Source organism: Canis aureus, chromosome 21, assembly GCF_053574225.1.
Source record: "Canis aureus isolate CA01 chromosome 21, VMU_Caureus_v.1.0, whole genome shotgun sequence".
NCBI classification, from domain to species: Eukaryota; Metazoa; Chordata; class Mammalia; order Carnivora; family Canidae; genus Canis; species Canis aureus.
Window position 1 is genome coordinate 17,375,833 of NC_135631.1, and position 27,492 is coordinate 17,403,324.

Genomic DNA, 27,492 nt, shown 5'->3' on the forward strand with positions numbered 1-27,492 from the left:
AGATTTTTTTAAAAGATTTATTTATTTATTTATTTATTCATGAGACACAGAGAGAGAGAGAGAGGCAGAGACATGAGCAGAAGGAGAAGCAGGCTCCACACAGGGAGCCCGACATGGGACTTGATCCTGGGACTCCAGGATCAGGCCCTGGGCTGAAGGCGGCGCTAACCGCCGAACCACCCGGTCTGCCTGTATAAAATCTTTTTTAAAAAGCCAATAAACAATAAAGCTAATTAATAGATAACTTACATAGCATGTTGGCAAGTTAGGAGTGCTGCGGAAGACGGAGGAAGTAGAGCGGATGTAGGGGTGCCAGGTGGGAGCATGAGGTGCAGGATTAAGCAGGAGGCCTCACCACAAAGGAGGGCACCGAGGAGCCTTGGGGGAAGCAATGACTTGGCAGAGGGTGGCCAGTCGCTGCCACATCTCCAGCCTCTGGCCCCCTGCTTAGCACCCAGTAGTCATCCAGGAAATTACTGAACAGAATAGATGGGTAAGTGGATGGACAGTCCTCGTTTAGCTGGATTTTTTCTTAAGACTTCCATTTATTTATTTGAGAGAGAGAAAGACAGCACAAGCAGGGGGAGGGGCAGAGGGAGAAGCAGACGTCCCCCTGAGAAGGGAGTCCAATGAGGGGCTTGAACCCAAGACCCTGGGATAGTGACCTGAGCTGAAGGCAGATGCTTAACCAACTGAGCCATCCAGGCGTCCCTGTTTAGCTCTGTTCCATGCCCAGCCAAGACACTGTCATTGGGACCTAGGGGACCATGGAGGTCATTGTGGGGGACCCCTCCACCCACATCTCTTCCCCTTGCCACTGCTCAGCAGTCATGTGACTCAGGGTCGGCTCTCACCTGCAGGGCCACTCTGAGGAGTCCAGGACCAGGGAGGTGGGGTCGTGCTCCTCACCAGAGACTAACTCGGGATCTCGACTTCAGTCTATCATCCTTGGGGTGCCAATCACCGAGCTCAAGAGGGGGTTGACCTAAGGCACCCCAGAGAGAAGGGAAGGACTTTTCCCCCACAACGGGGGAAAGTCCTCTTTCTCCGGGAGATGGAGAAGCAGTTACGCTCAAGTCATTTGGGGTTGAGTTTTCCAAATACTCAATACTGCCGGGGGTTGCTTCCACCCCCACTGTGACCCCTCACCAGGCACCTGGTCCCTTTTTGCCAAGGTCATGGAGGAGTCTCCCCGGTATCCTGTCTTCCGTGTCCTTGAGCTCAGGGTAGCTACTGAGATACATCTTGTCCAAAACCCTGCCTCTGCAGCCACGACCAGCTGCCGCCCACGGGAGGGAGAGGATAAAATCTTCCACTGAAGGGAGATGGAGGGAGGGTCCCCAAGGTCCCACCTGGGCTGGGGGAGAGGCCACAGGTCCCTCCGGCTCAGCTCCTCCCGCCTGGGGCCCAAGAATACTGGCACTCGCTCCACTTGCCGCCTGGCTACTTCTCATTTCTTAGGTGGGTCCTGCCTCAGGCAGAAAATTCCTCTTTTTTTAATTTTAAATTCTAAATTATTAAAGAGGTCATATATGCCTTGGGTTTTAAGAAACAAAACAGCACAAAAGATTATGTAGTAAAAAGTTAAGTCTGCCGTGACCTGGGGCAGGCTGGCTGCCGTGGGCCCAGAGGCGGGGCGGGCGGTATTACTCACGGCCACAGGCCCCTCTAATGACTCTGAGTCGCGAGGACGGTCCTGCGGCTGGACCCTGCTGCAGCACCAGCCCTGCCCTCTCACCCCCAGCACAGTCCTTCCAGTACAAAATTCTGGTAGCTTCCATTGCCTGTGTTGTTTATGTCCTTCCAGAGGTGGCCTCTGCCTGCCTCAGTGCGCGGACAGTTACATACATTCCACCCCACAGGGTTGGACGCAGTACTAATGCACCAGTGCATCCTTCTGCCCCTTACCTTGCTGAGACTTAGTATCTTTGCTAAGTTATTGTTCCTTATGAGAACACGTAAACCTGGGCACCTGAGTGGTGGCTCAGCGGTTGAGCATCTGCTTTTGGCTCCGGGTGTGATCTCAGGGTCCTGAGATCGAGTCCCACATCAGGCACTGCATGGAGCCTGCTTCTCCCTCTGCCTGTGTCTCTGCCTCTCTCTGTGTGTCTCTCATGAATAAATACATTTTAAAAATTAAAAAAAAAACACACATAAATTTCTTTCATTCTTTTTTTCTTTCAAGTAGGCCCCCCACCTGGGTGGCTCAGTAGGTTGAGTGGCTGCCTTTGGCTCAGGTCATGATCTTGGGCGCTGGGATCAAGCCCTGTGTGTTGGGCTCCCTGCTCAGCTGGGAGTCTGCTTCTCCTCCCTCTGCCCCTTTCCCCTCCATGCTCTGTCTTGAATAAATAAAATCTAAAAAAGGAAAAAAAAAAAAAGTAGGCTCCACACCCAACATGGTGCTTGAACTCATATCCTGAGATTGAGAATCCCAAGCTCTACTGACTGAGCCAGCCAGCCACCCCTTCATTCTTTTTGATGCCTGCATATGGATGTACTAAAATGTATGTAGCTCTGGGTGCCTGGGGGGGCTCAGTTGGTTAAGTGTCCAACTCTTGGCTTTCAGCTCAGGTCATGATCCAAAGTTGTGAGATTGAGTCCTGCATCAGTCTCAGCACTCAGTGTGGAGTCTGTTTGAGATGCCCCCTCCTCCTTCCTCCCCCCAATGCTCCTACCACCACTCATGTTGTCTCTCTCTAATAAAATTAAAAAACTGTAAATGTATGTAGCTAATCTCCTATTGAAACTATATACTACAAACAACAAGGCTGCATTGACTATCAACCTACAGATGTCTTTGTGCACATTTTAGGAGTTCCTGAAGGATAATTTCCTAAAAAGTAAATTTGATGGGGAGCACCTAGTTGGCTTAGCCCGTTCAGCATCTTGATTTCAGCTCAGATCATGATCTTGGGGGTCCTGGGATCAAACCCCTAGTCCAGCTCCATGCTGAGTGTGGCGCCTGCTTGAGATTCTCTCTCTACTTCTCCCTTGACCCCTCCCTACTTCTCTCTCTCTTTCTCTTTCTCTCTCTCTCTCTCCTCCAAAAAAAGTAAATTTGGGGGTCAACAAGCATATTCATTTTCAATTTAATAGCTTCTATCAAATTGTCCTCCAAAATGGTCAGACCAATGAACACTCTCTTCCATAATGAATGAATGCCTGCTGTCCCCACCCTGGAGAGGCAAGAAAGTCACAGGCCCACTTTGGAGGGCGTGGAATAGGGAGCACTAGCCTGTCATAGCACCATCGTCATTAACAAGACCGAGGACCAGAGTGGTAAGAGGAAGGACTTTGGGGTCAAACAGAACAAGACTTGAGTCGAGGCTCTCTTACTTATCTGCTATGTGCTTCAACCAAATGCCTTACCCCACGGACCACAGTTTCCCAACATATAAAGTAGAAATTAAAAATCAGATGGCTCAGGTGGTTAAGTGTCCAACTCTTGATCTCAACTCAGGTCACGACCTCAGGGTTGTGAGGTCGAGCCCCACATTGGGCTCTGCACTGGACATGGAGCCTGCTTAAGGCTCTCCTTCTGCCCTGCCTTCTGCTCACATGCTCTCTCTTAAAAAAAATTTTAAAGAAATTAAAAATCATATGCATTTCACCGGGTCATTATAAAGAGTCAATAATAAAGGGTCAGTTCTGGAGATCCACTGTACAACAGTGTCTATAGATAATAACACCGCAGTATACCATTAGAAATCTAAGAAGGTAAATCTCATGGTAAATGTCCTTACCACAATAGAATAAAAAGAACTGGTTCATGTATATACTTTGACCCCAAAATGGAAAAAAAAAGAGCCAATAGAGATCATATATATACAAAGCTGCTTATACAGTGCCTGGCACGCAGTGGGAGCTTAATAATGAGAATTAATTTTTGTAGTAGGCAGCTCTCGGAATCTGAGTGCCCTCTTTGTCCATGAAGGGCTTTGATCTGGATTTGGCTCAGGCAAGCCCCCGAAGAAGCACCGAACACAGGCGCAGGGGACAGGGAGGGGACACTGTGTTGGTCTCAAGGCTGAGGGGGGGGAGGGGCTGGCAGAGTCCAGAGAAGCCACCTGGCTGGGACAGGTTCAGGCCTCAGGAAAGGTGGTAGCTGAAAGGGCAGGTGGTGTGGAGGAAGAACAATGGAATAGGAGGTCAAGTTAGACTGTGGCATAAGATAATTCAGTTTTTCCTAAAAGGAAGGGGGGTGGTGCAAGATGATCTTGAGGGATTTTTTTTATACTATTAATTCCTTTTTATCTTATTGTACATTGAAAAATATAACCAACACATTAACAGATGATTCCAAGGGGACTCTCGCTTAGGATAATGCTGGAGTAGGCGTTCAAATGTTTAAGAAGTGAGTTGATTTACATTTAAAGATTAAGTAAATCACAGTACATGATGTGTGAGCCACAGTTAGCCCCGAATCATCATGGTGATCCATGAATGACTGAAGTTCTTGAAACACTGGCACACAACGCCAGTTAGGGAATTTAGCACAAGTTCTGGAAGCAGACAGCCAGCAATCCAAACCCAGCTCTGCTTTCTTACCCTGGAGGCACGTGGGCTAACCCCACTGGATGGCAGATTCCTAATCTGTAGAGTGGGGATAATATTAGTTTTTACCCACAGGGTCATCGTGAGGATTCGATGCGATTGCACGCGTGACACACCTCACGGCCTGGTGTGTAGTAAACACCTAACAAGTGGGGGTCACTGTGATTATTAAACACCTAACAAGAGAGATCATTTCTAATTACTGTAATGGATGTAGGCTGAAGAGTTTTGACTTTCTTTTATAAGCAATAATAGCGGTTTTGTTTTTATAGAATGCATCCTGTTGTGAAAATAACATCTCAACAACATTAACAAAGAAGATTCTTAAGCAGAAAGGAAAACCACTCATTCTCCCACCCTTAAATAATTTTCGTTTTTGCATATTCTCTACCAGACTTTGTCAACATGAATACTGACTGTTCATGGTTGCAATCACAGTGTTCATGCAAATTTCGTATCCTGTTTTTTTCTCAACAAACATGATGTTATAAACATTTTCCATGCTTCTGCATATTCTCTATAATTATCATTTTTGTGGCTGCATAATATTGCATTGACTGAATGAGCCATGGTTTTCTTAACCATCTCCCTGCCTAGAAAAATGTAGGAGGATAAGGCCCGTGGCATGCCAAGAGCTTTCTTCATCTATTGAATTATGCTCTTAAGATCAATTCCCAGAAGTGAGATTAATGGGTCAAAAGGTAATAATATTTTTGAGGCTCTTGTTACATTTTACTAGATTGTTTTGCAGAGTTTTGCATATTGCTTCCAGAGACGTAGGAACACAGACTTCATCCAACCTTGCCAGCACTGGGTGATGGTGTTTATGAATTCTGCTAATTTAATAAGTATGAAACGCTATCCTGAGACTGCCTTCATTTCCATCTCTTTGATCACGAACAGGTTGAACTATTTTTTCCAAGTATTTGTTTACTCTTCTTATCCTCTTGGGTGAAGGAGTTGTCCACATCCTTCACCTGTTTATCTGTTGAAGTCCTAGGGTTTTTCTTACTAATCTGAGTGCTTCAGAGCTCGTGGACATTAATCATTTGCTGGCCAGATTTGGCCACGGGAGGCTTCTGAGCAGGAGGCAATAGGATCAAAACCACACCTTGGGGAACTAATATTGGGATTAACTAAAGTGGGGGGCTAAGAGACAGAGAAATGTGTCAGTAGGCGACTGTGCTCAACCCCAAAACAGGAGCCAGAACAGTACAGTGGAGGGTACTGGGAATGGGCAGGAGGGTCCATGTCCCCTGTACTAGAGCTTGTAGCTCTCTGCCCTGCCTCCCATAATGCTCTTCACACATATACACTCTCCCTTGCAAAATCAGTGGTTTCAGCCCACAGAATTTAAGGGGAAAGGAATTGTTCAGTCCTGTCCATTCACGACAGAAATGAGAAAAGTGCTGCCTATAGAGAACTGCATGGGGAAGTAATACTGCCCTTCCTCTTCTGGTGCCTCCCAGAAAGAGGGGAGGGGTTGGAGAATTGGTATAACAGGAAGGGGGCATCATCAGAGCCCTTCAACCCAAAAGACGGATTCCTAGACTAATAGAATCTAAGGCAAATGATCTAACAACCCCCCTTCCCTGGGGCAGAGCTTCCCAATACTCCCCAAAGCCCACTGTGCATCCCAGACGTGCCCCCTCTGCTGGACGCCAACCCAACCAGCAGCACCTTGAACCATGACTATCAGACTTTGCAGAGTGCCTGCTGTGAGCCAAGGCTGTGCCAGGGTCATGAAATAAAGCCAAAGAAAACACGGAGCCCGTGCGCAGCTATTTCACAGTCTAGTGAGGGCGGGGAGGGCTCTATTCACCAGGAAGGGAACTCCAGCAAACACAACAGGACCCAAGTCCGTTCAATAGGCCTTCAAGGAGCCAAAATGCTGACTTTGGATGAAGACTGGCATGGAGCTTCATGAAACAAGGGAAGAGTCACACAGACCTGGATTCAGAGCTTGGTTGCACAATTTCCTAGTCATGTCAGCTTCGCCGCAGTCACATGACCAGTCCACGTGGCTGCCCCTAACATCTGCGGGCCTAACATTGCAGACAGACACGCGGGTACCACGAGCTGGGATTTTTCTCGTCACCCCGCCAGTCCATGCCAGGCAACCCCTGCCCACAAGGTACCCCTCCCCTCTTACCACACCAGCATTGTTCCTTTGCATTCTTCAAAGGAATCTGACATTGGAAAGACTAGGTTCAAATTTAGAATGATTTAACTCCATGGAGTTCTTTCTACACAGAAACACAGCCACCTCCTCTTGTCTTCCCAAACATAGCTCCATCCCAGAAAAGGGGCCTCATGTCCATCCTAAGTGGGAATATCCTATCCACATGTTCAAGCTCCGACCACCCCTCACAAACACCAGCCCCTCAGCTACCCTTTGGTTAGGGGTGCCCACACTGGTGGAAAGGTAGATGGGAAAAGATGCCCCCAGAGGCAGTGGACTTGGGCAATTTGAGCAAAAGATTCCAGAATTCTGGATACCCATAGTGTGATCATCAAGAAGTGGAATGCAGGCTCCCAGAGGGCACATCCCCTTGGTTGCAGGGACTTCACACCCTATGGAGGGATGCTGGTTGGAGGAGGAAGACCTGAAAGAAAAACACTCTGGTTTATTTTTTTCAAAACCCTCTAAAGCATGGGATCGAGGGCAAGAAGGATCTAAGAGTAATACTACCACTCTGAGTAATCTCCATCTGTAAAAAGGGGATATTAATAGACCCTCCCCCATAGAGCTGCTTGGAATGTTCAATGAGCCAATACACATAGGTTCATGACACGAAGTAGTTCACAAATGCCAGTAACTGTTATAAATAATACAAATGGATAGAGACCCTAGAAACCAAGCAGGGAAGGAGGCAACAAGTTCTAACAGCCTTGTCCTTTAAACTACTTTGGTTTCTGTTTTCTTCCCTATCTTGGAAAGCAGCTCTGTCCCCTGTCCCCATTAGGCAGGCGAGTAGGACTTGGAATTCACTGTGGGAGGGTTCTGGGTGAAAAGTGCAGCCTCTCCTCCCTCCTCCTCCTCAGCCTCCCTCTCCCCTTTGCTCCCTCACCCCTTCCCCCTGCCAGCACGCACTGAAAGATTTAGGGGTCTCCGGAGGTTCCTAGGAGTTCTGACCTGCCCATGGGGTCCTCCTCACACCCCCAGAGCTGGGCAGCAGGAGGCAGCATGGAAAGGAATCTGGCTGAAGTAGCTTCTGACTCTGGAGACACAGAAAAATGAGGGTGTCACAAAGTCACGGTTCTGTGGGGCCTTCAAGAAAGAGCACCTAGTCCGAGTTCCTTGTTTCAGTGACGCCCGGAGAGGAGAGAGGTCTGTCTCAGCTTACACAGCCATTTGGAGGCAGGCTCAGGGCAGCAGTGGACTTCTGGTTCAGGCCTAGATTGCACTCATCACATTGGGCAGCACTGGTCTGTGCCAGGGGAAGGTGGAGATGTGGAGGCCACACACACACACACACACACACACACACACACACACACGGGATAGGAGGTTACAAGTAAAAACTGACTTCCAGACCCAGCCTTGTTTCTCAGTATCTATGAGCCCTCGGGTTCCCACTTTAGTCTCTGCCACTAGATTGCGACATCTATAGAAACAGAGCAGACTACTGTTAAACTGAAAGGGAAAATTAATAGTAATATTATTCCAGTTTGTTGAGCACAAGGCCGGGGACTCTGGTAGGTTTTATCTCTTTTTATTTCATTTAATCCTCAGACAACCCCGTGAATTGGGATCTAGATTGCCCTCCTCTCATTTTCTGGGTGAGAAACCTGGAGCTCAGAACAGGTGAACACCTTGCCCGAGGTCATCGAGCTAAGTGAACAGCAGAGCCAGGGCAGGAACTTGCTGAAGCCTGCGCTCTTGACCACTGAGCCCACGCCCCCCTCCTCCACCTCATCTGCCACCAAGTGCCCTATACAATGAAGTTTCCAAACAGGTGTCAAAGAGAGCCAGGGAAGTCCCATGGCCTCACTGGATGGAGCCTCCCAGAGGAAAGAGGAGCCCCAGGTGTCACAGCGGGAGTAGCAGTGCTGGTAGCAAGTGGGAACGCATGGAGGAAGTCAAGCCTCGCTTAACTTGTGCCAATGCCCTGTTTCTTCTACATGACCTCCTTTCCAAAGCCCACTGTTTGCCACACAACGGATCCTCCCCCTTCTCAGGGAAAATCCATCCATCCCATCAGCCCATTTCCGAAGACCCTTGGCTTTCCTTGGGGCTGCAGATCCGCCTATCGCCACGAGAGGGCAGGCCAGCTCTGTGGCAAGTCCTGAGGACCCAGTAGCCCCAGAGACTGGCCAAGTGTCCAGCCCGGGCTGGGAGGGACCCCGGTGCCCAAAACACAGCCACCCATTACATCTTCCCATCAGCTTACTCCCTCAGATGTCAAAATATCTAACTGCAGAAGCAAGACTCATGCTCACACATGGTGTCTGATTCCACTGGGGTCAAGATCTTAACAATTAACACCAAAACAGTAAGGATAAATGCTACCACCCCAGACACGGGTCAGAATTTCATGTTACTAAGCATTTTCTCATCTCTGGAGCAGCTGGAGGTAATTTACTGAAGCATCCCCACTGTACAGATGAAGACACTGAAACATCAGAACAGGGACAAACTTTTTTGGGTCACTTAGAGAACGCTGGTCTTCAGACCCAGGGAGGACTGTTTCCAATTCCCGGTCTGGCTGGAGGTGGGACTGGGGATGGGGGAATGCAGGTGTAGATAGGGAGAGAAACAAGGGGTCAGAAGGTTCTAGAGGGAAGACCCAATGCATTGCAGTATTTCCTGTAAAGCAACCATCCACCCACTCACCCACCATCCATCCATCTATCCATCCATTTATCCATCCATCCATCCATCCATCCATCCATCGATCTATCCAAAAGGGTTCATTGAGCATTTGCAGGGGACACAAAGAGGGATGAGAGGAGCTTCCTGCCCTCAAAAAGCTGGCAGTCTAGCGAGGGGGAAAGTGGTGAGTCAGCAGATAATTATAGGAAACCGTGCACCCGTACAACGGGACAGGGGCAGAGGGGTTTGTGACCCTCTGGCGTACACTCAAGTTGGAAGTGGCCCCCCGGGGCTCCCAAGGCCCAGGATTACAGGCAGGGGCACCCCCTTCCCTGCATCTCGCCCCGGGACGGGGGATCCCCTCCCAGCTTCGGGTGCTGGCCTGTGCTGGGGACCCGGGGTCTCCCCCACCCCTCTCCAAGATCGCGGGGCCCGGGGAGCCGATGACAGCACACCTGAGTCAGCCCGCCGCCCACCCGCCCCTCAGCGTCTGTCTCCGCATCTTGTGATATTTCGCTCCCCGGGAGCCAGCCCCACTGCGCTCCGGAGGCAGCTCGGCAAACAAACCCAGCGACAGATTGTGCCGCGGCTCATTCCGGGGAAGGACGCCAAATCCCACCCTGCTACCCCCAACACTCCCTCCCCGCCGCCCCCTCCAGGCCCTCCTCCCCGGCGCGGGGCCGCGGCAGGGTGGGTCCCGGGAAACGCTGCGGCCTATTCCTGCCTCCTGGAGATGGGAGGGGGGCTGGAGGGGGGCTGGAGGGGGCTGGAGCCCAGGGGGGCCCTTTGCGCTCCCACCTCCCCCGGACGCGAGAGGCGCGGGCCGGGGCACTGGGTGCAGGGTGGGGGGGCGGTGCAGGGAGGGCAGACCGCAGGCCAGCAGGGGGCGCCCGAGCGTCCAGGTGCAAGAAGGCCGAGCGCCTGCCGCGGAGATGGGGGGTGGAGGGTGGGGGGGGCGGGGATAGACACCTCGCAAGAGACCAGAGGCACCGCGATGTAGAGTCCGACAGGCAGGGAGCCGCAGGTCAGAGCGGAGGCGACAGGGACAAGGGGAGACAGTGAGAGAGAGAGAGAGAGAGAGAGAGACGCCTCAAGATGGGAAATGACAGGGAGAGAGGGAGGAGGGGAGAGAGGGGAGAAGGAAGGGGGGGATGGCACAGGGAGAGACTACAAAATATGAATAAGGGTGGGGGAAGAAAGTGAGAGAAATCGGACGGGAGCCAGGGGAGAATGAGAGGCTATGGGTGGAGCAGAGAATGAATGGGAAAAAAGAATCCGGCATTTATAAAGCGCCGACTGTATGCCTGCTGCTGCGCGCTACTCGGGCACCCACAGGAGAGGAGGAGCCCGAGGGCGGGCGCGGGGGAGGGGTCCTTTCCTGCGCTCCCCGCAGCCGAGCGGCGGCCCGGGGCTCTCCACCTCCTCGGGTGACGCTGCGCACAGATGGCCCGGCCCGGGCTGCACGCGCCGCTCCCGCAGCGCCACCCCTGAGGTGTCCCCGGCCCCGAAGCGCCTTCCCCGGGTCCCCGCACCTGTCGGGAGCCGACGCGGGGCGCCCCGGCTGGGGGGGGCGGGGGATGGCGCGGCCGGGGTCATCATCCCCGCTGCCTTTGTAAGGAGGCGCCCAGGTCACGGATCGGATGGCATCGAGCGCGGCCACGAGAGGCGCGAGGGACCCCCACGAGCCCAGAACGCACCCCTCTTTTAGAGGAAGCAGCAGCTCCAGTGAAATCAGTGGTCTCCTCCCCACGCGGGAGATGAGCGATTCCCTTTAGGGCGCACCACACATGCACATAAAAATGCACACACTCGCACGCGCACCCAAACTTGCACCCGCTCACCAACGCACTAAGGGGCACACACACACACACACACACACACACAGGCACTTGTCCCCTTGCCGCCCATCCCAAGCTCACTCGCGCCAAACTCTCGAACACCTCACGTTTCCCACGAGCGCGAACACGCACGCTGGTGGGCACTCAGCGGCTTACCCGTGCGCACACTCACGTGTCCCCCCCCTTCCCTAGGCCTGTTCAAAAGGTCGAGTGCCAGCCCTCTCGAGCCGCACCTGCACAAGTGTCCTTGTGCACACGTGCACGCTCATATGCACTCAGTCTTGCACACGCAAACTCTTGCACGTGCTCTTCTTACAATCACACGCACTAGGGGCTTGGGGTCTGGGAAGGGACGGGAAGGTGGAATCCAGGAGCTCTCCCAGGGGAGGGAAGCGGCGGAGGCCTGGGCATTGGCGCCGGGGACACAGCAGGAGGGGGAGGTGACCCAGGAGCCCATCTCCTCCGGGGAAGTTGGGAGGGGGAACTGGCCGGGTCCGCGGCGCCCTCTCGCTGCACTGCACCGCCCCCCTCCCCCGGAGAGCATTTCTCTCGAAGCGCGGCTCCGCGAAGGCGATCGAACTCCGTCCTCCGGGCTCCCCAAGGAGGGGAGGGGGCCGGGGCGGAGGGGGCCGGCGAGCCGCTCCCGCCTCCCGGTGGCCAGGAGAGGGTTAAGTCGGCGAGCTAGGAAGCGAGGGAGGAGCCAGCGAGTGCGGGAAGGAGTGGGGGTGGTTGGGAAGAGCATCCTCGCTGTCCCCACTCTCCCTCGGCGAGCAGCCGGGACGCACGGACCGACGGACTGACGGACTCGCGCGCCGCCTGCGCGGCCGGGGGGTGCCGGCACCCGGCGTCGACGGCCGGCTCCAGTCCTCCGAGCCCCGTCGCGCCCCGCCCCGTCCCGTCGGGGCCGATGGCTCCTCCCGAGGCCCGCAGCCCGGGGGGCGCAGGGTAGAGCGCCGCGGCCGGGCCACCAGCCCGGGGACTCCCGGGCCCTCCCGGAGCCCCGCGGGGTCCCCGCCGTCCGTCCGGCGGGCCCAGGGAGCGAGTGGGAGCGCCCTCCCCCCGCCGCCCCCTCCCCCGAGCGTCGAGACAAGATGCTGCCCGGGCTCGGGCGCCTGCTGCAAGGTAGGGACCCCGGCCCGCCCGGCGGGCGGAGGCCACCGGGGGAGGGAGGCGGGCGCCCCCCGCAGGGCGCGAGGGTGGGGCCGCTGTGGGGGCGGGGAGCCGGGGAGGGGTGGGGGCAGCGGGCTCGGCCCCGCGCCCCGGGCCCCGCCCCCGCGCCCCGGCTCGCCCGCTGGGGGAGCGCACCGGCTCGGAGGCCGCGGGGAGGCGCGGGGAGCTCGTGACCGCGGGGGACGCGGGGGCAGGCGGCCCCGGCCCGGGCTGCACCTGCTCCGGGGGACGCTGAGGACTCTGGCCGGCTGGGGAAGCGCCGACTCAGCAAGTCCTCGTGCCCCGTGCCTCAGCACTTTCCAGTCACCTGGGGAGACAGGGGGTGTGGGTAGGGGGGCTGTCTGGGCGGTCGGGGCGGATCGGAGGGAGATCCGAACGGCCCTGCCAAGTAGGACGGATGGAGGGCGCTCGAAGGGGGAGAGTTCCCCGGACTGAATGACAGACTAGGGTGTGGACCAGAGATTGGGGGTGGGGCGGGGAAGGGGTCGGAGAAAGGGGGAGAGCCAGAAGCGGTCGGTGATGGAGAAAGTGGTCAGGGGAGGGGGGTGCGGGACAGAGGTTAGACGGGAAAAGCAAGCAGGGAAATGGGACCCAGGTGAGGATGGAGGAAGAGAGAGGGAGAGGGGAGACCAGATGCACAGAGGGGTGGAGAGAAGACGAGGGAGAGGAGCCCAGAATCCGGAAGCAAGGGTGGGCAATGGCAAAGAGGAGGGCTGGGACCCTGGGGACCAGGAAGGAAAGGGGAGTGGAAAGATCGGAAGCCTAGAAACCAGAGATGGACTGGGATGGTGGGTAGAGATGGGGCGTCAGGAGCCCAGAAGAGGGTCAAGGATGAGCGCTAGGGTTGGGGACAGGGAACCATAGATGGGAGAGGGCCTGGGGGTTGATGGGGATGGGGATGTAATCTGGGAAGGAAGGAAGAGGAGGAAGAGGACAAGATGGGAGAGAGGGATGGGGTGGGGGGGATCCCCAGGGATGAGACAAAGAGGCTTCTGGTAACCACTTCCACGTGGGAAGCCCTCCATTCCCAAAGCGCCTGCCTGTCACATCCCTTCTCTCAGGGAGTGGTCTGTGGGTTCTGAGCTCTGGGCCTTGGGGGTGGCTGTGAGAGGGGAAAGGGTGAGGATATTCGAGTGGGGTGGCAGCCTCCAAGGGTGGGCACCCTAGCTGGCTGTGTGCTGCCATTTATATCTCTGGGCCCCGTCGTCGGATCCTGCCACCGCCACCACGGTGGCTGCTTATTTTGGGGTGTTACATTCTGGCAGAGTGAGAAGCTGTTTGCAGCAGCACTAAACCTCCGTCACCCGCATCAGTGCTTCCCCAGACCCCTGCGTCACTGGCATCGCCACCACCTCCATTCTGCTCCGCGCTCCCACCTCCTCAGCCCCTGCCCCCTCAGCATCTGCCTGCCGGGCCTTAGCCCTTCCCCAGCCTTTTGAGTGTGGAGCTGTTGCTGCTCATCTGGGACCCTGTGTCCTTCCTTCAGAGCCAGAGCCCTCGACTCCCCTTCCAGGGAGCACCTTTTCCAGAGGCCACTCTGCCCGGTGGGTTAGCATCCTGGCACCTGCCCTCCATCTGCCTCCTCCTAGAGCCCCTTCTTTCACCAGAGCCTCTGGACTAAAAGGTGGCTCCTGGGGTGAGAACCTTATTTCTGAGCCTGGGGTACTCCAGGGTGATCGCCCAGAGTCCTTGACAATGGTCCCTCGGTGAATGGATAGTTTTTGGCTCTGGGCACCTCGGCCTTCCGGGATCGATACCATGTTCTGGCCTCTCTCCGCTCCCTCCGCAGGTCAATCCTAGCCACATCTCTTGGACACTGCTCATTCCTTTTTGACTCCCAAATGGGCCGTCCCTTAGAGCAGCCGCAAGCTGGAGCCCAGAAGAGGAAAGTTGCAGAGAGCCTGGGTCCCTTCTCTGCTCTCACCTTGCACAGTATCATGGCTGGCCCAGCCCCATGCACCTGGGTGCACTTTCTGTCTCCCTTTACCTCAAGGGCAGTGACTGTCACACTCAGGTGTGGTTTCCCTGGATGATGTGAGGTCTCCCAAAGAAAGGTCAGAGGGTCTCTTCCAACATGGGCTCATCCAGTCTGGGTTCCACCTTACACTAGCAGCAAGACCTGAGGCAATTCTCTGTCCCCCAGTTGCCCTCCCCTCATCGGCAGACAGGAGGCAATAATATTGGCCTCGCAGGGTTACGCTATGTTATACTCTGCGTAAAGACATGTAGTAATACAGTGTCTGGTGCACAGTAGGTGCTTAATAACAGATGGCTGCTGCCCATCCCTGCTCTGCACTCCCCTGCGGCTCTAGCCATCACCTGCTGACTTTAGAAAAAAGGAAGAGGAGGAAAGAGAGAAGATGGGGCGAGCCAAGAGGGTGGGGGAGGTTGTCACCAGGGGCTTTCCTCGGCCTATCTAAGTAGTGAGGGGTGAAATGAAGGCTTCAGGAAAGATATTGAAGGCAGACTGTCAGAGATCCAGGTCAGGAGGCCTGAGCCGCTCCCTCAGAAACTGACCCTTCCTCTTGGAACCTGTGACATAAGGGGTTTGCTCCTGATGGCCACTGATGTACCCCCCCCTTTCAGCTCCAACACTCTGCATCTCGCCCTAGTCTTCGCCAGGGAGTCACAAGATGGGGGCTGGGAGTGGACGCGTGGTCCTCAGGGAGGGAGAGAAGACAAGGCCTGGAGGGAAGGAGGGATGGTGAGGAGCCGTGGGAAGCAGGGGGTGGGGAAGGAAAGGGCAGACACCGGGCAGGGACAGAGGGCGCGGAGGAGGGAGAGAGGCATGGTGTTCCAGCGCCCCCCTGCCTCTGCCCAGCAGCGCTCCAGCCAGGCCTGGGGGCAGAGAAACCCAGAGCCCCCCACCTTCCCCTCCTCCTCGCCTCCAGTGAGAGCCGCAGCCTGAATTATGGATGAGGCTCCTTGGGTTACAGCTGCTTTGCACGGCGGAGAGGGCCAGAAATGGCAACAGAGTCACTGTTATGCAGCAGCTGTCACGGAGGGGCCCCCTGTTCAGGGCCCCTCCTCAAAAAGCCTGCAGGGAACACCATCTCCCACTTGGGGCGGTGGGCCAGTGGGCTAGTGGGCTGAGATGGGGGTACATAGAGGGACCGGAGAGAGGGAGTGTGGGGAAAGAGGAGAGGAGCCCCTGCATGTGGGCAAGCAGGGGGCTAGGGAGTCACAGGTCAGCCCCTGCACACTTGGCCTCCAGGCCAGGGGAGACCCTGAGCCAGGGAGAGGCCCCCCTCCCGCCAAGTCTGGAGGGCTCTGGAACTCACGTCCTTCCTCCCCCGTCTCTCCTGGGGTATACCAGTCAGCCCCAGAGGCTGGGGGGGAAGAGCTCCGTCATCCTCCGGAGTGCTGGTGGCCTCCAGAGCTCACACTCTCCTGAGCTTTGTGGATAAGGGGTGGGATTAAGGATCAGAAAAGGATTTGACTTCCTCTGGTGTCAAGTCCTCAGGGAAGCAAGCTTAGAGGGTGACTGCTAGAAGGAGAAGTGTCCTGGCCGGTCATGACGAGAATCCTTTCTGGTGCCTGCCCAGTTGATCACTCTGCTGTGTGACCTTGGGCAAGTTTCTTGCCCTCTCTGAGCCTCAATGTCCCCCGCATAGGGCAAGAACTTGAACCAGCTGAACCTGGAGGACCTCTCCAGCTCTGAAACCTCCCGTTCTAAGCCCCAAACCTCAGGCCTCTCGAAACCCACCCCCAGGGTTCCCCGCCGCGCTCCTGCCCCCCACCTCTGCCTGGTTCAGTTGAGGGGTGAGAGACGTGCCCCTCCACCCCACGTGGCTCTGAAAAACTCGGGAGGAGAAAGTAATCGTGAAACGCCGCCCGGGGGAGGGGTGAGAAGGGCCGAGAAACGCGGAGGTGGTGTGAAGGAACGGAACAGCAGCCGCTGTGTCACTGAGTATTACATCACACCCAGCCTACACACGCACGGGGCGCACTCACACACGCGGAGGACAGCCGGCACACGCTCGCGCGGCTCGGCACCAGGAGGGGCCTCTTGGAGCTGGGGTGGCACCCGAAGTCGAGGAGTGGGAACACCACACACACCAGGCGTGGGGTCCCCCATCCCTGCGCCTGTGTGTTCTCTGGGGGGGGGATAACGGCAGAGCGTCCATGATACCCGTCCACACCCGGCCCTGTCGCGGCCTTGTGCACACACCGGGTTCAGCAGCACCATATGCAGTGAGCACCCAGCTCACACCCATACCTAAGATCACACACGTGTGCATATGCACACACACACATTCACGTGCAGCGATGTCTGGGGCACAAGGCACCACTGAAAATCACAGACCCTCAGTCCCTCCCCTGGAGTGTCTGAAACCCACAGAGCCCCAGGATCTCAGGTCCTCGGCCCCCGGCCCTGTCATCCTTCCCTCCGCCTGCATGGACCCAACACATTCCATGAAGCAGAAGCTTCTCAGTCAATGTGTGCCCAGAAATCACAGCCCAGCGCGTGGGGTGTAGGCTGCCCTTCTTCCCAGGCAAACGGGCCAGAAGAAAATCCGAGGAGTCATCTGGCAGTCATGAGAAAGGTCAGAAGGCAAGCTAGATCCAGCCCAGAAGCTCACAGCTGTGGTGAGGGCAAGAAGGCCAGGGGACAGGGATGGGCGAGGGGGTCCTATGCCCCCGGCCCCCGCACGGGATGCAGGGGCCTGGACACTACTCTTTAGCCCCAGGCCTCTGGGCCTCCCTGGGCCTGCTTCTCCAACCGTGTCCTAAGAAGGCTGAACTATTTCCGACATTCAAGAGTTACTTTGAAAAAAATACATATATATATCAAGTGACTTTGAATGAGAAGAGCTGCGGTATAAAATGCAGACTCCCAGGCAATCCCCCCGAAAGTCTGATTTTGCCTGCTTTCTGGGCCCGCCTGGCTGATTCTGTTGCAGGTGGCTGCTGGCCCCATTCAGAAACGCCCTGACCCCTGGGCCCTCAGGGCCCTTCCGGCTTGGACAGGCCCTGGTTCTTCCAAGGTGAAAGCTGCTGGAAGGTGAGGGAGGCGAGCTGCATGCCCCAGTGGGCTCGGCAAGACCAGACCCCGGAGCAGCCCAAGGGCCATTTCGCACAGACCTTAGATTCACGAAGATTCTCAATTTAGTTCCAGCCCTTCTCCAATGGGGGCGATTCGCCCCACCACCCCCCCAGCAGGGGACATCTGGCAATGTCTGGAGACATTTTGGTTATCGTAACCAGGGGGCAGGTGTTACTGGCACCTAGTGGGCAGAGGACAAGGGAGCCGCTGAACATCCTAAATAAGATGTCGCATAGGACAGCCCCGTACAACAAAGATCCATCAGGCCTACCATCCCCGCTGGAGAAGCCCTGGGCCATGGGCAAACCTACCGCAGTGAAAACCAATGGCAAAAGGCCACCACTCATCCAACAACTATCAACCTTGCTTTCTAGCGTCCTCTTGGCATTCCTTTATTTTTTTCGTACACCAGGAGCCTCAGAAAGCCGAGGAGGCCAGGGCTTGTTGGGACACTGAGGTTACACTCAGAACCCCTACCCATCAATCCAGAGGCACTGCCCTTGCGGGGGGGGGGGGGGGGGGGGGGGAGTTGGGGGGGGTTGGCGCCCCCAGGCTGGCAGGCCTGGCCCTTGGCCCCTCCCGGAACCTCCCGCCTCCCTCTCCCACAGGTCCCGCCTCGGCCTGCCTCCTGCTGATGCTCCTGGCCCCACCCCCCGCGGCCCCCAGCTGCCCCATGCTCTGCACCTGCTACTCGTCCCCGCCCACCGTGAGCTGCCAGGCCAACAACTTCTCCTCCGTGCCGCTGGCCCTGCCGCCCAGCACGCAGCGACTCTTCCTGCAGAACAACCTCATCCGCACGCTGCGGCCCGGCACCTTCGGACCCAACCTGCTCACCCTGTGGCTCTTCTCCAACAACCTCTCCACCATCTACCCGGGCACCTTCCGCCACCTGCAGGCCCTGGAGGAGCTGGACCTCGGCGACAACCGGCACCTGCGCTCCCTGGAGCCTGACACCTTCCAGGGCCTGGAGCGGCTGCAGTCTCTGCATCTGTACCGCTGCCAGCTCAGCAGCCTGCCTGGCAACATCTTCCGCGGCCTGGTCAGCCTGCAGTACCTCTACCTCCAGGAGAACAGCCTGCTCCACCTCCAGGTGAGCCTGCCCCGCCCCCGGCGCACCTGCGCACCGTCCTGGTCCCCACCATCCTGGTCCCCACGCTCCTGCCAAGCATCCCTAGTTCCCGGCCCCTGTCCTAACTTCCTGTCCCTCTCACTCCCGCTAGGGGCTTCTCTGTTCTCTGTCTTCTATCTTCCTGGCTCCTCCTGTTGGGGTCCCTTGCGGCCTCTCTCCCTGACTCTCCAACCCCCCCATCTGTCTCCCTCTGCCCGTCTGTCTGTCTATCCCTTTCTGTCCCTCTCCGCCTCTCTCACAAACTTGCCTCCCCCATCTGTCTTCTTCTGCCTCTCTGTCTGCCTCCCTTCGCACGCCCACTCCGCGCACGCCCCCATGTCTGTCTGGGTGTATGTACGTGTCTCTTTCTGTGATCCCTCCTTTCCCCCTTTTGTTTGCCTTCGGGGGACTCTCCCTTTCCCCAGGCACCCAGCTTGAAGGCCTTGGTGGCTGCTCTTCTCACCCACCCCCACACCCTCCGGTCCCGGGGAGGAGGAGCAAGAGGGCACAGCCCCTGCAATTATGCCCCATGAAGGTTCCGCCTCTCTCCAGCTCACCAGGGATTGGGACAAGGGGACGACGTCCTGCCCTTTCCGGATTCCTGTCCCCCAAACCTGTCCTCCCCGTGCAAGGGAAGAAGGAAAGGGAAAGGTAAAGAGTGGTTAAGTAGCTGGAAAATGGATGCCCTGGAAACGGAAGGAATAACAGTAATTGCTATTTATTGTTATTATCATTGATCTAAATATTGTTTATTATTGTTGTTACGCTGACTGTTTGACAGCCAGATCCTCCCATTCTATTTCCCCAGGAAGCAATCACACACCCTCCAAACCACTCTGGAAGAAATTCCTCCCTGGGCTACACAGCCTGTAGCTGGAAGGGGGTAGGGACCACCAAATTCTCCCCTCCCCTGTGCCCCCCCCCCCACATAAGCCTGGAAGGCACATGCTCCTCCTCACTCCTGGTCGGGTCAGTGCCTCCCTGGTCTCACCAATGTGCCCGCCCATCCGCACATCAGGTCGGGTTGATGTTGACACTAGCAGTAACGACCTGACAAACGTGTATGGAGCACCCCATTATGTGCTACGTGCTGAGGAGACAGCAGTGAATGGAAGAGACAAAGCTCCCTGCCTTCAGACAGAGCATTCTAGTCAGGGAAAGGGACAGAAGGAAAATACACAGTGTGCCAGAAAATTCTGTCCTGGCCATTACTGCTGCCTAAATGGCCGTCAGAGTAGCGCCCACCACCACTTAGTGGGCGCATTGTGTGTCTGGCACCGTGCTAAGGACTTTGCAGGCCTGGACTCTGGTAATCTTTACTGGCGTGTGGCAAATGTTAACCTTTCCAAGCCACAGTCTTCCCATCTGGAAAACGGGGGCAGCAACAGCCCCCCATCTCCTAGGGATGTTATATGCGTTCAGTGCATGAATAATTTGTAAAGCACTTAGAATAGTGCTTGGCATACGGTAAGCACTATATAAATGCTTGTTAAAATACTATTTTAAAAAGAGAACCAAGCCTCGTTAAACACTGGCCTTGGTGAAATGGCCCATCTTGGACCCGATCCTGGAGATCTGGGTCAACTTCATGGATGATACTGAGGCCACAAGCGGGTCCCAGAATACTCCCTCCCTTTCCTTTGCTTCCTAAATTTGCCTCGCACCTCAGGATTTGCAAAGTACATCCAGCCACCTCATCTCACTTCTACGGCCCTGTCGGGGGTTGTCTCCTTACAGATGGGGAAGCGGAGGCCCAGGGCCCCAAAGGCTTTGTAGGTAGAAGGCCTCTACACATCAAGACTTTTAAACCACTGGCCACGTCACTGGGGGCTTGTGTGTCTCAACTTCGCAACAGCCTGGTTCTGGGGGACAGTTAGGGGCAGTAGGGACACAGAACAGAAGTTCCTGGTGCCACACGACCAGGAAGGGCGGGTAGTGCTGGAGACTGAGAGGTCTGATGGCATTTCAGGAACTTCTGTCCTCCAGACCTCTCCCCCAGGCTCTGTCCAGGGGCAGGGGGGCAGGAAGGACAGCAGAGTGCTCGTCTCTGAAACCCACTCTTTGGAGCCTGCCAGACCCAGGTTCCAATCTTGGCTGCGGTGTGGCTTTGGACAAATGACTCAACCTCTCCACCTTCATTTCCTTGTCTATAAAATGGCAGTCATGGTAGTACTTGAAGTTTATCTAAGAAGCTCTATAAGGTTTAAAATTTAGTCTAGAGCCACCCTCAGTACAGGCGGGGTCATTATCATGTTACAACTAGTAGTTCGACAACTACTCCTGACGCCCTGACCCCCTCGTCAATACATATTGGTTGTTCAGAAGGGCGAATCTGGGGCCAGAGTGACTGAGTTTGAATCCCTGCTCTGCTGCTTTCCGACTTATTTAACTTTAGGCAAGCTGCCTCCCCATTCTGAACCCCAGTTTCCTTATCTTTAAAATGAGAAAAATTAAAGTAAGACCTTCCACAAAGAATGGCTATAAAAAGCCAATGAGTTTGTGTATATAAAGCACATAGTTCAGTGCAGAATAAATCACGTCATGATGACCCGACCCTCTTCCACTCTCAGGCCACAACGGCAGCCAGTGAGTAGGCTCAGGAGAGTTCTGGGCAAGGGGGTCCTTGAGTGAACAGGGTGGTGGGGGGGGGTCTTCTGAAACAGGACATGCTTGTCCTGCACCCTGTAGTATGAATGGCATGGTGCAGGGCATCATGGGAAGGAAGCATCCTCACACCTGGCCCCTTCCTAGAGCAGAAAGAAAGAGCCAGCTTCTGCCCAGGGGACTGCCAGGCAGAACCAGGCCCGGAGATGCGACAGGCAGGTGAGGAAATGTGCGGCTGGGGTGAGATGCACAGAATGCAGGTGTGAACTAAGATGGAGCCTGCCCAGAGAGGGGAGCTGTGGAGGGGGTGAGGGGGGCCACAGCTCTTCAGGAAGGTGGAGGTAGAGGTGCAGGTGGAGGCAAGGGGCGGTGGGGTTTCTCACGGACTGTCCGTTGTAGGCCAGGCACTGTACCAGGGGGCGTTCATTCATCAGTGGGTATGTATGGTGCACCTACTACATGCCAGGCGGTGTTCTGGGTGCCAAGGATTCAAGAGTGAGCAAAAACAGTGTCCCCCACTCTCTTGGAGCTTATTTTCTACTTGACTAGAACCAGATGATAGAGACACCAGTTCTCTCCCTTAATCACTACGGCCTACATGGTTTAATAGGGCACTCAGGCAGAGCCGGGTTTGAATCCCAGGCCCATCTCTGGCTTGCTGTGTGGCTCTGGGCAAGTTACTTAACCACTCTGAGTCTCAAAGGACCCATCTGTAAAGCGGAGAAAAAATGACCTGCACCTCAGAGGTTTGTTGTGAGGATTAAAGAAGACGCTACTTGAAAAGTGCTCAACACGATGTCTGGTTCAGAGTAAGCATCATTTCCCCCCTTTAAGGGCTGAGGATACTGAGCCTCTGTGAAGTCCAGTGACCTCTGACCAGTCCATTAAGGAGTACAGCCTAGAAGTGGCCCAGGTCTGCCTGACTCCAGAGTTCAGGCCCAACCCATATAGCTGCTGGACCCTAGGCAAGTCACTTGCCTTCTAGGGGCCTTCCTCTCCTATTTTCCGGAAGGGACGTAATAATATTGTCTGCCTCGTGGGGTTGTGATGATTCAGTTACTACATGGGATCCGGGTAGCACAGAGCTTGGCACACAGTGCAAACTCTGACGCAGACGATGACAGTGACACCTGGCACAGATTGGTGAGCACTGTGAGTGGGGGTGCCTGGCACAGAGTAGACACTCAATACGGCTTTGTTGAATGAATGAGGTACACTCCAGGACTCACTTACTCATAAATATCAGATGAGGTTGGATCTTAATGATCAACTCTCAAGTCCCTTGTTTCACAAATGAAGAAACCTGAGGCTCAGAGAGGTTTGTGGAGCTGCCCAAGGTCACACAGCCCAGCAGCCAGTGCCAGAGACTGGAGCTGGGAGGGTGGAAGGAGGCAAAGTGAAAGGCAGGATGCTGGATGCTGTGGGGGTCTGGGGGTGGGGATGGGGCAGGGATGCTGCCTTGTGAGATTCCAAATGGATGCAGAGAGCTGTGAAGCGACCTGGGGGGAGGTGAGGGAAATATGGTTTTGGAAATGGAAGTCGATGGCTTTAGCAGCCGCTGTCAGCCCAGAGGGAGGGGGCACAGAGTGGGGAGGGCGAGGGCTGTGAAAGTCAAAAGCTTATTAATGCACAGAGAAGGGTTTTAACAGGGAGAGAGGAAGGTCTGGATTTGAAAGCTGCAGCTCAGGAAGTGGTTGGGGGATTTGGCAACGGCTTGGATGAGGGGAGGGGTATGGACCCCTAGATGGAGGCTCAGTGAGAGGAACGCCAGGACATGTGCAAGCGGGAAAAGGAGGAAGAGGAGGAGGTTGGGATCAAGGGATTCTGTAGCTCCCTGCATTGGGGCTGTAGGTCAAAGGCACCTGAATTTCTGGGGTGTCTGAACCTTGGGTTGTCCCTACCTGACCTCTGGAAGCCCCCTGAGTGTGATGACCTCCACTTCTACCCCCATCCCCTGTTGATCCTGATCAGGAATCTCTGGGTGTGTCCCACTATGGCTGGCATCGTAAAAAAGAAGCCCGAACTAGGTGTCTGAGTGGAAGGGTTTCGGAGCCCACTCCCTGGGGGCCAGGAAAAGAAGGACAAGGCCACCAGACCAGGCTGGGGCGGGCTGAGGCCACAGGCGTGCAGAGAGCCCACTGGAGACCTGAGCGAGGCAGGGGGTGGTGGCAGCAGGGGGTGCAGAGAACGCTGGTGTCACAGACACCCAAGAAGGTTGAGGGGACGGATCTCAATGTGGCCAACAGGAGGGTTCTTGGCAGGCTCAGTTCCTGGAGCGGAGAGGGCGGAAGGCAGATGGGAGGGGGCGAGAGAACGCCGGAGCACAGGAAGGTGGGGGCTGTGGGTGTGGGCTGGGAGTCAGTGCCCTCCCCCCCACCTGAGAGCCGGGACAGGCTCCTGGCTGGGATGGGCAGGAAACGGTGGGAACCGCAGCCGGAAACAGGATCCAGGGGGGAGCTGGCTTCAGCACAGCGGATGCTCTTAGCCCTGAGAGCCAGAGCTTCTGGGCCTGCTGACCACAGTGATGTCCTGCACCAAGTTGGTGGGGGGGAAGGTCAGTACTGGGGTTCTGGGCCCCTCTCTGGGTCTCCGTGCTCTCCTCTAGAAAAAGTGGCTGGGCGGCTGGACCTGGAAGCACTAACTCCCAAGTCTGGCTGACCATCACCAGGCTGGAGAGCTGGTTAGAATTCACATTCCAGCCCCCACCAGGAAGCATACCTAGACCTATATACCCGCACCCCCATTAACTCTGAATCAGAGTTCTAAATCCTTGCAGCACTAACAGCGCCTGATTCTGGGACTCCCCAGCCCCAGGAAGGCCGGTGGGACAACGCCTCGATGGGGGCCAGTGATCAGGGCATCAGACAGCAGGCTTTCTTCCCCTCCCCTGCCACCTCTGGGCGGGTGGAGCTGACATTGAGTCCTTTTAATATCCTAACAAAGTAGAATAGTAGAACTTTTGAGCCTCAGGAAACTCCTCTGTTAGAGCAGAAGGGATGGACCTAATTGTAACTGAGGCCCTACTGTCGTAAAAACCACTGTTTATTCGTGGTGGTCTATGTGCCCACCGAGTGCAGTATCCTTCCAGCATGATCTCACCTAATCCTCCCTCAGCCTGCTGAAGGGGGATATTCTCTGAGCTATGGGTCCTGAAGAAACTGGATGAGGCTGAGTAGCCTGCCCAACACAACGCAGCTGGGAAGAGGGCAAGCTGGATCGGAAGCCCCGAGCTCTCCCTCCTGAGTCTGTGGGCTTCACTGGACTGAATCCCAATGTGCCAGGCACTGTGCCCAGCACTTCACCCATCTGCTTTGTGTGGATTGTCTTCCTAATCCTCAGCACAAACGCAGGAGGACGTACACTCATCCCCATTTTATAGATGAGGAAACGGGCTTAGAGAGATTACTAGCTTGGCCAAGTTAACCACGGTGGCCAACCCACTGAATGCCGACCTCATGGCAATCTTGTTCTGAGTAACAACATATACGGCTTCATTTAATCTCGGCATCTTACAGGCGAAGAAACTGAGTCACAGATACTGAGGCTTGCCCCCAGTGGCGGAGCCAGTGCTGGACAGAGCCCAGGATTTGAAGTCAGGAAGTCCTGCCAAGCAGTCTACATGCTGAAGCGAACGGTGCGGGTGGGGGGTGGGGTCTCATTCTCCAAGTGTGGTCCCCTGACCCGCAGCATCAGCATCACCGGGGAGCGCACCCCTCCTGCCGCCACACCCCAGACCTGCTGAGCCAGAAACTGGGGCTCTGCAGGGGCATGCAGAGCAGAGAACGAGTGACCTCAACTATACTGCTTTGCGCACATTTAACAGGTCGATAGGTTAGGGGAGGTAGGATTCGAACCCAGGACTCTCCGAAACCCTTCCCTTCTGAAACCACAGGCCTCCCCTCCTCCCACCCGCCTCTAAGGACGGCTCTCTCTAACCCTCTCCCCCCCACCCCCACCCCCACCCCACCCCACCCCCAGGATGACCTGTTCGCGGACCTGGCCAACCTGAGCCACCTCTTCCTCCACGGGAACCGCCTGCGGCTGCTCACGGAGCACGTGTTCCGCGGCCTGGGCAGCCTGGACCGGCTGCTGCTGCACGGGAACCGGCTGCAGGGCGTGCACCGCGCGGCCTTCCGCGGCCTCAGCCGCCTCACCATCCTCTACCTGTTCAACAACAGCCTGGCCTCGCTGCCCGGCGAGGCGCTGGCCGACCTGCCCGCGCTCGAGTTCCTGCGGCTCAACGCCAACCCCTGGGCGTGCGACTGCCGCGCGCGGCCGCTCTGGGCCTGGTTCCAGCGCGCGCGCGTGTCCAGCTCCGACGTGACGTGCGCCACCCCCCCGGAGCGCCAGGGCCGCGACCTGCGCGCCCTCCGCGACTCCGACTTCCAGGCCTGCCCGCCCGCCGCGCCCACCCGGCCCGGGAGCCGCGCGCGCGGCAACAGCTCGTCCAACCACCTGTACGGCGTGGCCGAGGCCGGGGCGCCGCCCGCCGACCCCTCCACCCTCTACCGAGACCTGCCCGCCGAGGACCCGCGGGGCCGCCAGGCCGGGGGGGACGCGCCCACGGAGGACGACTACTGGGGGGGCTACGGCGGCGAGGACCAGCGCGGCGAGCAGACGTGCCCGGGCGCGGCCTGCCAGGCGCCCCCGGACTCCCGCGGCCCCGCGCTCTCGGCCGGGCTGCCCAGCCCTCTGCTCTGCCTCCTGCTCCTGGCGCCCCACCACCTCTGACTGCGGTGCTGCGACGCCCCCCGCCCGCCCCCGGCCCGCCCCGGCCCCCTGCGCCTCTGCAGCCTTCCTCTCCCCTCCCCCGGGACGGACCGCGCCTCTCCCCGCCCCTGGGCTGCGGGCTCTCGCCGGGGGGTGGGGGGAGCGGGGTCGTGTCCGGTGGCCCAGCCCTAGTCTCCCCAACTCCGGCCATTAAAACTCTCCCACCCCCACGCTGGGGTGGGGCACCCCAGGCAGCCGCTGACCCCTACTCCCCGTGGACTCGAGAGGGGCTTTTGTCTGCAGAGCATCTTCCACCAGCAGAGCCTTTGGAAGCTCCCTGGAAGGGAGCGCCCCCCCCCCCAACCCCGACCCCAGGAGCCCTTTGGAGGGATGCCTCAGTTGGGGCCAGGCTAACCCTAGGCCCCTGCTTATCCTAGCCCCCCTCAGCCTCCCGACACTGGAGGAATACTTTTCTCCTAAGTCTACCCGGGACACTTTTTAGGGCGCCTGGAGAGAACTTTCCTCTCCACCGTGGCCCCTGTGTGGTGAAGATCAACAGAAGTTGTTTGGAAAAAAAAAATTTATTAAAAAATTCTATTATTTTATCTTTTTCTGTAAGATTTGTTGACTCAGGACCTCGAAAGTGGGAAGAGGGCTTAGAAGCATCAGGAATTCAGGGCCAGGAGGGTTAGAAAAAGGGGATCCATCGCATGCCTTCCAAGTGCTTCTTGCCTGGTTGAGCTGGTATGCTGCTGCCTGCAGAGGAGGAGCTGAAGAATGAGGAAGAGGGGGTAACCCTGGAGTCCCCAGCAGGCCGATGAAATCTGACAGCCAAGAGCAGGTGCTGACATCACCTCACCTCCCAGTGGTCTGGGAGAAGCCACTACCTATGACCCTGACTTGTCTGGCGCCTGAGGAGCTGAGCTTGTGGGGAAGGCCTGCAGCCTGGTCAACAGCTCCCTCCCAGGCCCTGTTCCTTCAGGAAGGAAGAGCATTTCCCACCTTACCCTGCAGGGAGAAATAACAGACATCCAGGGTCACAGCCAGCCCAAACATGACTTTGGGCAAATCTGAAAAAGGCACCTCATCCTCAGGAGAACCCAGCCCCACACCACAGCAAACACCTCAGGAAGCAGAGCCTGAGGCTGAATTTCAGCTCATAGTTGCCCCCTTGGCTGAGTGCCTTTGTGCAGTGTGCAGCCTGCACAGCTGTACACAATGACCCTGTATAGATCAATGGTCTCTTTCCCTTGACTCCTGTGAGGTATGGGCCAGGGCAGAGAAGCAGTTCTGCAAGCAGGTTAGAAGAGAGACCACAGGCCTAGGAGCACCAGAGGGATAAGAATCTCAAGTTGGGGTGCCCTGCTGCCTTGGAGCATCTGAAGCTTCATCTCTCCAGTGCATGAAAGGGAGAATTCGGGTTACGGCTAGGCCTGAGGAAGGAAAAGCCCAACTAAGAAGGACTTGGGATAGAGATTGGGGGTGAGTCTCATCAGAGCAATGGAGGGGAGACGCTTGATGGTTTACATTTAGGATTAAGAATGTAAACTGGGGGTGCCGATGGAAAGAGAGGGGACCTGGATGGCAGGGCTCAGAGAGTGGGGATGCCAAGATCCCGTGACCCTGGCTGGGCAAGTCAGAAGGA

At 56.4% G+C, this 27,492-nt stretch overlaps 1 protein-coding gene and 1 long non-coding RNA gene across 4 annotated transcripts in view; one reads left to right on the top strand and one right to left on the bottom strand.

The window, feature by feature from the left end:
• LOC144292658 (uncharacterized) overlaps positions 1–25,402 on the bottom strand; it is a 31,635-nt gene extending 6,233 nt beyond the window's left edge. The window contains exon 1 of one of the 3 annotated variants that reach the window (XR_013360016.1): positions 25,134–25,402. This is a non-coding gene — a long non-coding RNA (uncharacterized LOC144292658). Of the gene's footprint in view, positions 1–249; positions 835–854; positions 4,768–25,133 lie in introns of those variants that run through there. The other 2 variants (XR_013360017.1, XR_013360015.1) reach the window with 2 other exon arrangements.
• Positions 11,750–26,452, top strand: RTN4RL2 (reticulon 4 receptor like 2). Its single transcript, XM_077863316.1, has 3 exons — positions 11,750–12,330; positions 18,034–18,515; positions 25,116–26,452. The coding sequence occupies exons 1-3, from the start codon at positions 12,300–12,302 to the stop codon at positions 25,866–25,868; spliced, it is 1,266 nt and encodes a 421-aa protein (XP_077719442.1). The 5' UTR covers positions 11,750–12,299; the 3' UTR covers positions 25,869–26,452.
• Positions 26,453–27,492: the final 1,040 nt, after the last annotated feature.

Coding starts and splice junctions, on each gene's coding strand:
- RTN4RL2 (XM_077863316.1), top strand. CDS start 12,300: ATGCTGCCCGGGCTCGGGCGCCTGCTGCAAG. Junction 12,331..18,033: donor GCTCGGGCGCCTGCTGCAAG/GTAGGGACCCCG, acceptor CCTCTCCCACAG/GTCCCGCCTCGGCCTGCCTC. Junction 18,516..25,115: donor ACAGCCTGCTCCACCTCCAG/GTGAGCCTGCCC, acceptor CCCCACCCCCAG/GATGACCTGTTCGCGGACCT.